This window comes from Megalops cyprinoides, chromosome 2 (genome assembly GCF_013368585.1).
Source record: "Megalops cyprinoides isolate fMegCyp1 chromosome 2, fMegCyp1.pri, whole genome shotgun sequence".
Taxonomy (NCBI): Eukaryota; Metazoa; Chordata; class Actinopteri; order Elopiformes; family Megalopidae; genus Megalops; species Megalops cyprinoides.
The window spans coordinates 10800999-10814526 of NC_050584.1; the positions used below are offsets into that span (position 1 = coordinate 10800999).

General features: G+C 45.9%; 1 protein-coding gene across 2 annotated transcripts in view; it reads right to left on the reverse strand.

The window, feature by feature from the left end:
- The window catches only part of LOC118795733 (microtubule cross-linking factor 1-like), a 48317-nt gene that overhangs the window by 12763 nt on the left and 22026 nt on the right, over positions 1 to 13528 (reverse strand). For both annotated transcript variants that reach the window (XM_036554436.1, XM_036554446.1), the window contains exons 4-9: positions 9178 to 9237; positions 7554 to 8945; positions 4262 to 4408; positions 2407 to 2523; positions 1626 to 1781; positions 743 to 910 (exon numbers count right to left, since the gene is read on the reverse strand). In XM_036554436.1, coding sequence (XP_036410329.1) covers positions 743 to 910; positions 1626 to 1781; positions 2407 to 2523; positions 4262 to 4408; positions 7554 to 8945; positions 9178 to 9237 — 2040 coding nt within the window. The remainder of the gene's footprint in view (positions 1 to 742; positions 911 to 1625; positions 1782 to 2406; positions 2524 to 4261; positions 4409 to 7553; positions 8946 to 9177; positions 9238 to 13528) is intronic.

Genomic DNA, 13528 nt, shown 5'->3' on the forward strand with positions numbered 1-13528 from the left:
TTTCTTATGAACCTGAAACAAGTTTTTTACCACCCTGACCACCACTTTAGCTGCAGAAGGCAACCCAACAGGAGAAGTCATAAGTGTTTTGATGCAGGAGCCATTTGCTCATACAGTATGTACCATGTTTGTTTGGGGATGCCTTCCTCCTGCTCTAAGGCCAAGACATTAACACAGAGTGTGTGATAACAGTGCTCTTTAAGGGTTCAGACAAAAGAAGATAAATGTGTCACCTCTACCCATGGGATCACCTTGGAAACCAAGTACATAGCTTTTAGATAAATACTAAAATTCTCGTTCAATAACACTTAGATGCCTGATGCGTCATTCTATAAATGCACAGTATATCAATATGCTTGTGGAATGTAGGGATGAGATTTTGACATCTGGGGACAGGTAAATGTACCAGCACTGCTATACCTTGAGGCAGCATCTGCTCTGTGCTGGACGACATGGCAATCAAATCAAAATCATTTGGTCGCTAGTGCTTAATCACCAGTAGCAATTTATTATCCCCCTCTAGCCTGAAGGAAATTATCACTGAGTCACTACCTTCAAATTACTGCATGAAAATACTGTACCTCCCTACCTTTTAGCCATCACTAATAGTGTCTAATGAGTATGCTTGTCACTGCTGTTTATACAGTGATGTCGTGATACTGATATAGTTATTACTGGGAGTAATGGAACACCAGGCATACGCTCTGAGAGACCACTGCTGGGTGCACCACAGACTCGGTACCTGTCTCTGATGTTGGAGAGGCTCAGGACTCTGAGGAAGGGCTCCCTGATCGGGGCTGGCTCCCGCACTGTGCTGAAAGCAGGGCCTGTCCTCTCTGTCTCCCTCCACTTGCTCCATTAGAAGACCCAGCTCTGGACAGCCCAGCCCAGTGCTGTCCAATCTCTCATACTGAAAACAAAGAATCGCACCCGCTTCAATATCTTGGTTTGATGCACAAAGGCATGCATCCAAACTGACAGATTCTACAAATGTGAATCATTACGCCAAATCCCAAATGAAAGGTTTCCTTCCTGCTGATGTCTGTAAAAATCACTGCTGTTCACTACCTCTTTATCAGATCTCATGAATTGTATTAGTTTTGTAAGTGAAAAGGAGAACACAATACTAACTACTGCAGCATGGAAGATGTGCTCTGATATATTTAAATACAAACTTAAATAAGCATGCACAACAATGTATTCTCTTTGAGAATAATTTTGCCATTTTTCCCTTTTCTAATTTGAAAGCTTAGCTCTTGAGCAAGAGTGGCAAATAACAAGGCCAAGTTCCGCCTCAGCGGACTTTGTTGGTGAATGACAAAGCTCAGACTCAAACCTAGGACATGTACTGACCAAGCAACTCAGGCGCCCCGGAGGTATGTTTTCAAACCCAAGCCGTTCACACAACCAATGAGACACACCCAATATCACCCCGGTTATGTTAAACGGTACTCCCGGCACCCTCGTGAACGCAGACCCCTCCGTCGCCTCGCACAGTGGTGACGGAGACCGTGTGCCCGTCCCCGCTCGCCTCCGGAAGTCCGTCCTCCTCGCCCTCGTGCGCCCCTCCCCGCTCACCTCCGGAAGGCCGTCCTCGTCGCCCTCGTCCGCCCCTCCCCGCTCACCTCCGGAAGGCCGTCCTCCTCGCCCTCGTCCGCCCCGAGCCGCTGCCTCCAGTGCCTCAGCAGCCACCTGAGCTTGACGTACAGCAGGAAGGTGCTGTGGCGGAAGAGGCGCATCTCCTGCTGCAGCAGCGCCCTCTCCTGCGGCCAGGCCTGCTCCTGCAGCGGAGACATGCCGGGTCAACGCTCCGCCACACACCCCTCACACTCTTCCTCAGGTCTGCTGGGGGGGGGAATGGAGCGCCACGGTGGCAACATCTGGAGGGTTTCTGTGTCCCTGCCTGACGTTATTTCAGCCCGCCTTTTGTCCTTGACTCACTGGCCAAATCCTTGCCAGTGTGAAACCTTCCTGTCTCAGAAATCATAATTTTATTTATTGTAGGGATATCGTTTGTCCCTGACAGACTCCTTCCTCCCTATTGCTGCTCTGAATCTTGTGTGGGAAACAAACAGCTAGCTCTCAGGCTAGGGCTACACACAAACACACATACACACACAGTGCATTATAAACAAACACGAACCTACACAAACTACGCATTACACATATTTTTTCAAGCTTTCAACAAAGCTATGGCTAAAAATCTAAGCACACATACACATGTAGTAATGAAAAAAAAAAACAACCGGGAAAATTGTGTCCCAAGAACCTGCTTTTCTTTTTACCACTTTTTTCCAGTATCGGACTTGACAAGGGTCTGTGCCGCACAAGCTTCACATAAATTTCAGCGGTTTTTCTCATGTGGCATGAGGTCAAACGAGCCGCTGCGGGCCGTAAGGGGTGTACCTGCACCACACAGCCGGAGTGGCCCCTGTGCTCCTCCTGCCGCTGTCTCCTCTGCTCCAGCTGGGCCTGAACCTCCCTCGCCAGGCCACTGACCTCAGGAAGAGGGGCGTCCCGGAGCTGCACACCACCCCCCCCCAGGGAGGGACACGGAGTTACTCTTGGCACACACTACTCCCCCTGTCACCTGCCTGGCCTCGCTACGCATTCTGTGCTTCCCTGCGTCTCCCGGGTGCAGCTCTTGGTGCGGACTTTCCTTGGCCGGTATTTTAAGTAACTTTTTCATGTGACTGTCCTGGAATTGGCAAGACCCGCTGAGTCACCGGCTCCTGCTTTCGACGGCATGGAAGCCGGCTTGTCAAACCTCTGAAACGGCAGCTTTTCAGTTATCCGATACTGTCGAGTTCCAAAGCATCGCTTTAGGTCCGCTCCTGTTCTGAATTATTTGACAGTGGAATAATACTGTTCATATCCATTTTAATCCTCTCTGCCAGGGAAGTGACTTCATATTAGAAACATGACTATTTGGCTACTTAATGTCTTCATTAATACTACTTGGAACTGAATGGCTCTCCATATACAATCCACTTCAAAATGCTTCAAAATAGTCAGTTATTATTCTAATACTAACTACAAAACATTAAAAGTGAATAAACTATATACATTTCTATTTTTCATTTGATTCGACAGATGTGAAGTGATGGAGTGTAATTTTGACCTGCTCACTCAGTTGACATCCTGTGTAATACTAATGCTGACAGCATGTCACACAGACTTTTCAGCAGCTGATTTCACTCTGGCAGTACCTTTCTTAGACAATGGCTCTGTGATCATGTTTTCCCTAGTTACGCATAAGTTAAAAGAGATAAACACTTCCACTATGTCACTTTCTTCCCTAAGAACACTGGTGTAGTAGTCGGTGTGTTGACAGTTCTGGGAAAATGCTGTCACGTATAAATAATTAGGCCTATTGGGTGTGTGTGGTATAGCTCATCAATGTGTCACAACAACAGAGATGAAACTGAGATTGTATTGTATTTCTCATATATGTAAAATATTTGTTAGCTATCCAGATGTCACATGCCGTAAAACTACTTCATTGTACATTCCACAAAACATTACCGACGACAGGCATCTGTCAGTGACAGGTCATCTGAAGACAAATGTAACACAATAACTTCCATTCTGAGAGATAGCCAGGCATGCAAAGAATCCTCCAGACCCACTCCTGAAAACACCAATATACAGACAACTTCTCATTTTACAGCAAGACCAGAGAAAGTCTGGCAGCAAATGAAAGGAATTGAAAGATTTTAAAATAATAAAATTTGCAATAACTAAGCAGTGGCTGAAAGAGCAGGGGGTTTGTGAGGGGTAAAAACCGAAAGAAAAATAGAGGAGGAATGAAGAGGAGATCTTATTTCGCCCATGCAGGTGGCTGCCAATCGATAGAGTTGCACTTGCTGGATCTATAGGGTGTTCCATTTCTAATCTCTGATTCACCTGATGTGCCTGGAGTCAGTAAAAGCACTGCAAACAGCTCTATCAAAATCCAGAACACTGGAGCACAGAAGGTATGTGAAGAACTAATCTTGCAGTACATTCTGTTCCACTCTGTACCTATTCTGTTCTTTTGACTAATGGACCAATTAAAAAGCACAGCCTGACTCCATTCAGCATACAGCTTACTACCAACCAGCACAAAACGAGAGCTCCAATCTCCCATGGCCTTCAGTCCTTCTTTTTTTTTTTTTTACTACCACCTCTCCATCCCTAGTATTGCCTGTTCTTAGGGACCCACAGTAATGTCGGAAGGTGTAAAACTGAAGGTGTTGAGGAAAATGGATCAGGCACTGACCTCCACACTTAAACCCTCTGGCCTGCTGTATTTACTGTGTCCATCGGCTCCCCTGCCCTGGTCAGTGCCCTGGTGACCTCGCTGGGTCTCGGGCTCCACGGCATGATCCTGTCCTAGACGCCACTCCGGTTCATCCCTCAGACCGGACTGTGGGAGGTGGGGGTGGGGTTGGGAGGAGGGGATTCGGGGGTGTGGAGGGGATAAAGGGGCGGGGTTGGGGGAGCGGGGAGGTGCATGGGCGGATCCGTTAACGAAAAGGAAGGACGGGGCAGAAGGGAACACAGAGAACCAAAAAACGGGTAGAGAACGGGGGGAGAGAAAATAAAAACGAAAAGAAACGAATGGACGGGGGGAAAAATCTACAAGACAAAGAAAAGCGTGAAGAGAAAGACTAACTTAAAGACGGTGGCGTAAGAGAGAGACGAGAAGAGAACTAAAACGAGGATGAGCAAAATCATGGGCTGAAACATCTGGAGGGGAAAACAAAGAGAAAAAGAGAGGAGAAAAGAATGCAAAACACTGGTTATGAGGCGCATGCAATGAAGGATACATGAGTCAAAACCAACAGCTGGTATAACAAGCATGATAAAGTTAGAGGACACTAAACGCATGTCAGTGCGTCGTGCCATGCAGTGAAGCGGTGCCCAAGTGAAGCTTAACTTATAACCTTGCCATCATTAAGTGAGCATGCAACACAGTCAATAAGTAGCAGTAACCACTTTAATGTTAACAATGCAATATGGGTGAACAACAGTTTCCCTGCTCGCTTCAATGTAGAATCATAGTCAAGTTGTTAGTAATACCCCCAAACACCACCCCACTTCCCCACTTCTTACACCATGTGGATTCGAGCAGAAAACAGAGGCCAGATTTGTTGATGATTATTTGACTTAAAAAGATCTGGATCCATCTATGAATATTGAATTTCCCTAACTGTACTTCCATTGGCGTTTAGCACATTGCTGCTCACACCTTCACAATTATGGCTCAGGTCTGCTGTCGCACGTATGCTTCATTCCATAAAAAGTAGTTTTTCCTTGTCTTTGTACTTTTACAGAAGGTACTGTAATCAATTTGCTGACCAACAGGAACTGTTTAAAGTCAGATTCTCATTCAGTTAATCAGGACGTATTGAACGTGTGCTAATTTAAGATAAATACCCATTCGGTGAGGACACTATATTTCTATATAGGCTTTGTAGCTTTAAGGCTACAACAAACATTACTCCAGAATAATGGCAAGCTGAATTATGAGGTCTTTGTTTGTGAGGTCAGACCGGACTATCTTAATCGGACACATTTACAAGGGATTCAGATAAACTCATATTAAACACCAATGATGCATTCTTATCTTAATTTCTGATGCATTCACATGCATTCTGATCAGAAATTAAGATAACCTTCAGAACCCTTCTTTGGAGAGCATCCATGTGTTAATTTACTTCAAACTGGTTTTGGCAATTCCCACCCCCCATCCCAGCTTTCTAGGGTTCATCCTGACAGGCTCCCCTGCTTGAGACCTGGTGGTTGTCTGCTGATCACCCTGCATTTAAAAAAGCCTCCTGCTAGCAAGCAGCCAAGCACTGCGCTGGAGAGCCAAAGAGCTTTGGAAGTCATGTAGTGCAAATCACCCTGGAGCAAAGCAGTTGTATGTGAGCGCAAGGCCAGCTAAGGGCAACAGCAGCAAAGACAGGAGCAGCAGCAGAAGGTCAAAGGTCAAGCTGAAGGGGATGGGCCAGGTGGAGTGGAAGTTTGCACCGTGTCCATTTGTGATGACTCGACCAGGCCTCTTCTAACTGATTTAGAACACATATAATTAGGCCTGATTTATTAGCATAATATATGGATAGCATAAGTCAGAAGCTATTTATGTACTTTTCTTTCTCTGTAATTATTAAAATAAATAAATTACATTGAAGATTAATCTACTAGACTTTTCAATGGAAAAATTTAACTTTATGAAACACATTTAGATGAAGACAGGAAGACAGGAAGAGACATGTTCTGCAAAACAGATATTTGAGGGATGGTTGACTTTGCAAGTCATGAATTACACACCAGACACTAACAGCAGCTTATACCTTTGTGGTAACCCTGTTTCCCAATGGAATCACTCTTGTTTTCCAAAAATAAGTCACAATTACAACTGGGTTTGTAATTTGTAACTGACAGGACAGTCAAGGACTTGATGAATTTTCTATATGAATGTGACAATTGTGATCTGAATGAGATCTGAATTCTGATTGAATTATTTAAAGATAGCTCATGAAATACTCTTACTAAGCTATCAAAAGATAAATAGCAATGTGTCCACATATATGTCTAAATTGGCCAGTAACACCTGCATGAAACAAACTAACAAACACAAGGCAAGATACCAAAGTAAAACACTGAATAATCTGATATTCCGAAAACTGTACAAATGTTGAAAATCTGAACTGTATCTTTGTTCTGAGCTGGCAAACAGTTGAGTACAGATAACTGTATGAATAACTACACAATCTCTTTCTGGAGACAAACTATCCAGCACAATGTACAATTTACATTGTAATCTCTTTCTGGAGACAAACTATCCAGCTCAATGTACAATTTACATTGTACAATGTATAAAATTGACATTCTATTAGCTTGGTGATTTGATATGACCATATTGGAACTGTTGGGCATATCATCACCATCTTCAAGATAAATGCAAGCACCTTACCACAGCACTGTTTTTAAAAAAGTGGAATGGCAGAAAGCCATTCACGCTATAATGTCAGAAAGCTATTCACAGTATTCAGCTGTATTTCGGACAATAATCCTGTGAAGAAGACTTCACTAGGCCACAGGCCAAAGTAAGAATGACATTTGCATTATGCCACAAAGTAGAATAGAAGCAACAGAGAGGAATGAATTTAATTTCCAAGAAGCATTAAAATCCAAGAAGCAGACAACAGAGAGCCTTCTAAAACCTGCAGCCTGTCTACTGTCGTTTTTCCCTGCACATCAGTGCCTCGCTTGCTAAATCCACTGACATTGTTTGGCTCGTACTGCTCTTAAGTGGCATTCAACAGGGGCCGGTAAATTGCCATGGCAGCTGATCCTTTCCAATACAAAGTCATGCCAGATGAGCTAACTACTGGGCCACATGAGTCATCTCTTTAATTGATGGGTGATCGCCATTTGCAGGTAGTCTTACTTGCTATATAACAACAAAAGAAGCAGCACATACTTATGACTAAATGTTGCAGGTGATAGCATATGAGGCCTGTGTTCATGAGAGCATAAAAGGTAAAAATTTGCACACATACCTGGAAGTCAGTCATGAGGTCCCTTCTCAGGGGTGTGACAGGTGAGTCGTGCGACATGGAGGTGACCCCGGACAGGAAGCTGGTGGACTCGGTCAGGTTGGGCATGGGCGAGAGGTCCTCCACGTGCTCCCCGAGGCCCTCCCCGAGGTGGTCCACCTTCTCCATGAAGACGCGCAGCTCTGTCCTGAAGGCCTTCATGCGGGTGTTGATGGCATCCAGCACCTGGGATTCGGCCTTGCCCTCGCATGCGTCCCCGCTCCCCCTCACCTCCTCTGTCAGGGGCTCGCCGCCCGTCACCAGCAGCTTGCCGTCGTAGATCAGGCTGTCGGTGTCTGTGATGAGGCGGTCCACGGTCTTGCCCAGGCGCTCCGCCTCGCGCTTCACGTTGACGAAGGTCTCCGCGTCCTCTTTCTTCGGCCAGGCGAGCTCGGCCGAGTAGAACCCGCTGACCTCGGACGGCCTCCTGCTGCCGAGCCCCGAAGTCCTCTCGAAGTGGTCCTCGGAGTCGCTCTCCCCGCCCACCGGCCCCTCCCTCCTGGGCTGCGGGGGCGGCGGGCACCCCGCCTCTTCGCCCTCGCCCTCCTTCTTCCCCCCGTCGCTCTCTGCGTCGCCCTCCCTGAAGCCCGCTGCTTGCAGGCCCAGGTGGGACGCCAGGTCGTAGCGCTGCACATTGGAGAGGAGGACGCGGTTCTCATACTGGAGCTTCAGCACCTTCCCGCTCAGCTCGTTGATCTGCTGGCGGGCGGCCTTCAGCTCCTCCTGCAGCGGCCCCGCCCCCGGGCTCAGGCAACACCCGCCACCGTTGCTGTTCCCATTCCCGCCCCCAGGCCTGGCTGACCCATCCTCCTGCGCCCACCCCGTCTCCTGGCCCGGCCCAAACTTAAAGCGGTTGAGCTCGGTGGTCAGCTGCTTGTTGTGGTCCTCGATCTCCGATATGGAGCGCCGCAGGAGCTCCGCTTCCTCCTCCACGAACTGTAGGTGGCGCCGCAGCTCGGCCGCCGACTCCAGGCCGTCGCCGTACGGGGAGGTGGGGACGCTGGAGAGGGGCTCCCTCCCCAGGCAGTCCTTCTCGTACTGGCAGCGGATGTCCTCGTTCTCCGCCCTCAGCCCGCGGTTCTCCACCTCCAGCTCCACGATCTTCCTGCCCAGGATGTTGGCCTCCTCCTCCACCAGTTTGAGCCGCAGCTTCAGCTCCGCCTCCCGCGTGCTCGGCGGGCCCCCGCACTCGCCGGTCGGCACGGCGCTGTCCACGTCGCCGTACATGCACTTGTACTTTTGCAGCTCCTGCTCCAGCTCGTCCTTCTCCCGGCCCAGCTTGGCCATCTTCTTGCGCATGAGGGCTGACTCCTCTTTGGCAAACTGGAGCTGGCACCTGAGGTCCGCGCTGTCCTCCTGCAAGAGACATCCAGTGTCTGAGCCCGGACCCCAAGCACACCTCTGCTGCCTGCTGACTGAGCGAATACCACTGATATCTGCTGCAATATTATCTGGTGCAAACATTGCATCAGTGGTATCAGTGCTCTGTGGAACCAGCAGGTCTATGGCATTCCACAGAGTTCAACAGAATGACAAGGCTGAGCACTGGGACAAATGCACAGGTTAAAATGAGAAATAAAACACCAACCTGGGTAGTGGACTTCTTTTCTTTGTGTATTTCTCTGCCTACCCTTCTCTTTGTGGAGCTCTGTGATGAAAAAAAAAGCAAATAGAGACAATGTCAATCAGCCAATCAGTGACAATATGTGCTACAAACCACACAGACAGGAAATGTATTCAAGGTATTAATGTTACGTTTCAGCAAATACAGCATTTTAGTATTTCTAGTGGAAATGAGTAAAAACACATTTGATATCATTCACACAACTTAATAAGATTTGCACTCTCTTTCACTTTCATGATCTGGTGCTGTATTTTAGTACAGGTATTCATAAATAAATTGTAATATAAATCAGAAATATGTATTTTTCCATATGGAATCCATGTGATGCTGGAGAAGGCTGCTCTAAAGAGGAGGGATTTCTCTATAAACACTTCAGCATGTTCTGTGGGGAGACTGGGCACAGGGAAATTAATCTTTGAGCGGGCTTTACATAATTCAATCTGTCGGATTAAAATTATATAAATATGAAAATATTTATTGCAAAGCTCAAAACATGCAGTCGGTGAGTCACTACTTTTGAAATTCTCCCCAAGTGGTAATTATATCTGGTAATTCACCTGCTGTATTAAAAGAATGGGCGGCAGTGTAGCATAGTGGTTAAGGAGCAGGACTCGTAACCGAAAGGTTGCCGGTTCGATCCCCGCTTGGATACTGCTGCTGTACCCTTGGGCAAGGTACTTAACCCACAATTGCCTCAGTAAATATCCAGCTGTATAAATGGATACCATTGTAAAGAACTGTAACCTATGTACGTCGCTTTGGATAAAAGCGTCTGCTAAATGAATAAATGTAAATGTAAATGTAATATTGTTGTATAAAATACCTACCTTTTTCTACAACTACACGGTAATTTCTCAGTACCTTGAATTTTGTAACAAAAACTCCCAAAGTGGCAGAGATGCATTAAGGTTATGTTCCACTGAAATGAAACTGTTCTGATACAATGCAATGACAATAAAGTCTATTCTGATTCTGATTCTGATTATGCCAGTAAAGACTGGATAGAATTGCAGTCAACACCAGGTTATGGAAAAACATGAACAACAGAAATGTCTGCAGTTTTCATAATTACAGCAGATAGGATGCAACATTTGACTGCAGTGTGAAAGGCCTACTCAAAAGCCCCAAGGTGCCCTTTCTGTCATGGATGACAGTGCGCATAAGCCTGTTGATAGGACATCAGAGTTTAAGATCGGCCCCACCCAAAAAAAAAAAAAAAAAAAAAGATTTCAAAATTTCACACGCTCTGAGGTGCATCTGTCAAGTCGAATCACTTGGATCGGAAAACCGAACTTTCCGTTCACATCCGCTGGATGCAGCCAAGAAATCCTCCCAGGTGGAAGTTCACATAAGACAGAGACAACAGCAAGACAACAGCACCTTTGTGTTCCTGTGCCCACAGGTCTTCTGAAACAGGGACAGTGCAAGTACTGTTCTAAAATCTTATGTCTCTTATTTAAATCAGGACTTTAAAAATGCTCCAGGCCCTCAAACCCCCTAATTAGTACATGGATTTTTTATGGCCCTTTGGATAAAATAGCCTAATACTCAACTATGGAATAAGAGCATAGACAGTTGGTATTCTCTATGCAAATCACCAATACCACTGCAAGAATATATCATTTAAATATTATAATTACAATTTAAATATGGCATGTCTTAAAAATATTTAGGTTGGCTCGTACATACAGACAATTACACTAGCCACAGTGGTGTTAGACATGGTCAATGCTTGGGAAATATGTACAGTACAGTATGGGTTTCACATACACCACAGAACCAGCCTCATCGGCAGTCACAACCCACCACCGGGTCCTGACCCACAGTGTGGGAGCCATCAAGTTAAAATAACACGGCCTGGCTTCTTCGACCTTTCCGAGTACGGAATTCTAATTTCTTGAAGAGTTTTGATGTGAAAAACGCTGGAGGAGATGAAGGCTCTCAACAAGCATCAACAATTACCCCTTAGCAGAGTGAATGAAAGCCTGCCATGCAAAACAGTAAAGTTATGTCAAGTTTACCTCAGCCTGGAGGCACGTTTGAATCATTTATGGCGAGGCAGATGGAAAGTGTGAGAGTGACCTCATTATGAGAAAGAACATTAACATATTTCCAGGCTGGCGCAAAGGCCACGCCGCACAGACACCGAAAACACCAAGCAAATGCTGCTCAGGGCAGACCACAAAATGGACTCATAAAGACGGCATCCCCAGGTGTACAACCTAACTATAACGTAAACTTTGCTTCCAGATCACGACCATGAGCGTGTGATGAACGTGACTAGCACTTCATCTAATATCGAGTTATAATGATGTCACTTCTATGATTACATATCCTTCAGTTGCAGATACCTGAAATAATGAGGTTTTCCCTTGCTTAGCGGCCAACAGCATCCTCTTCAAGCCCAGCACTCCCGCTAATTTATAATAAGGCTGGACCCTCTTTAATTTGCAGAGATCACAGGATCTATCCCATTAGCACAACTCCACACGGCTCCCCCACTGACATGTGACAACTGCGTGATAGAGCAGTGGAGGGAAAGGGTACAATTAAACGTGCGCTCAAAAAGCTTTAAAAAAAAAAACACTGACACACACTGCTGTGCAGATCCAGGCACACAGACTAGATCACAGCGGCAGGAGGGAAAACCACGAGGGAGAATGCCGAACACAAACAGCTGTCATTAAAATCGCAGCGTCGGAGCGACAGAGAAAACTACAGCGATCCGCGGACGCTCTTTTCCCATCGCATCAAACGACTCCGGACTGTAGCAAATGAGTCTGCTAAAGGCCCGGGCGTACCTGAGCAGCGCATCCCGTCATCCTCCAGCCTCTCTTTCTCTCTGTGACCTGAATACAACCCTCCACTGCCTCACTCCTTTCTGCGATTCTCCCTCTGAACGTCTGAGCATCTCACTGGGGAGTCTACCTCCCTGAGAGGTGTTCCGAGAGCTACCGTGACATGCTTCGTCTTTGATGTTCAAAAAAAAAAAGGTTTACGCCGAGGGCATCTATTTATTCACATTGAGACAAACTTGTGCTAAACCATGCATAAAGGCTTATAACATATTTCTTCAGTTTTTCCTTAATGCATGCGGACTGTCAGAAGCATTTAATCTTGGTGACAAAACTGTTTCGGTGGGAATTAATAACAGTGTCACAGTAAGGAGATGCCTTTATAGTGGGCATGGGGAACTAAAACTAAAAAAATGACAAGCAGCTTGTCATGTCTGGTTCAATGCAAAGCTGTAATTCCAGACTGATTTCAGAATCTATTCCAACGGTATTGTGATGTAATAGTAATGTCAGATACTAAAGGCCGTTCATTGTTCCCTGCACTCCAATGGTTGAGAGTACAAGGTTGTTCGTGAACACTGTGTGAGTGGTCTTATGGTAGGTTCTGTATGTGTGTAAGGGACCAGGGGTACAGCTGCGTGAAAGGTGCAAAGATAGGTATATGCATGAGGAGCATAACTATGCAAGGGAGCAAGACGGTGTTTGTGAAGAATGTGTGTTTGAGGGTTTTGGGTTGGGATTTGTGTAGGGAAAGAGGAGAAGCGTTCTGTACAAGGAAGCGTGTGAGGTGTTCAAGGTAGATATATGCGTGAGGACCAGAGCTGCAGGAAGGTGTGTGAGGGTGTGAAAACTGTGCATCTGTGGTTCATCTGTAGGCCTGTAAGAGAGTTTCTGCTGTAAGACAGTGAGGGTCAGCACTGCCTCCTCAGCCCTGGGCTTCGCTTGGCCCTTCCAGACAGCTGGCATCAATTCTGTGATCCCTGACAAATACTTCTAATTCTTCCTCCAGTGACAGGAGTAAGCTCTTGATAAAGAGACAGGATTAAGGATTCTATGCAAAGCTCAGAGGAAGACTCCTGTCAAAGTCTCCCTGCACAGCAAACAGACAGAATGACCCTGTAACCAATGGGGTAACAACAGGACTTATTGTGCTTTGAATAGGTGGAAGTCTTTTACAAATGCAAATACAACAAAAATGAATTGGAAAGACGTGAGCTATGACTGACTCTAACAGACTCTAATGACAGACTATGACAGACTCTAATGCAGTGTGAAAGAGGATTCCAGTCACTTTCTAAGACAGTGAGAACTTGCTTGTTTTCCTGTGATGTCACTCTTCAGTCTTCAGGGACCCCATGGCACCACATCATTTCGTCATATTCAAATCTCAAAACTGCCATATATTACAGTATATCATAGTTCAGGATGGAGAGATGATTAGAAAGGATTATATTCAGACTCCAACAAAAAAGTTGCTTCTTGATGTTAAAAAAATCACAGCATTAGTGTCCAATATACAT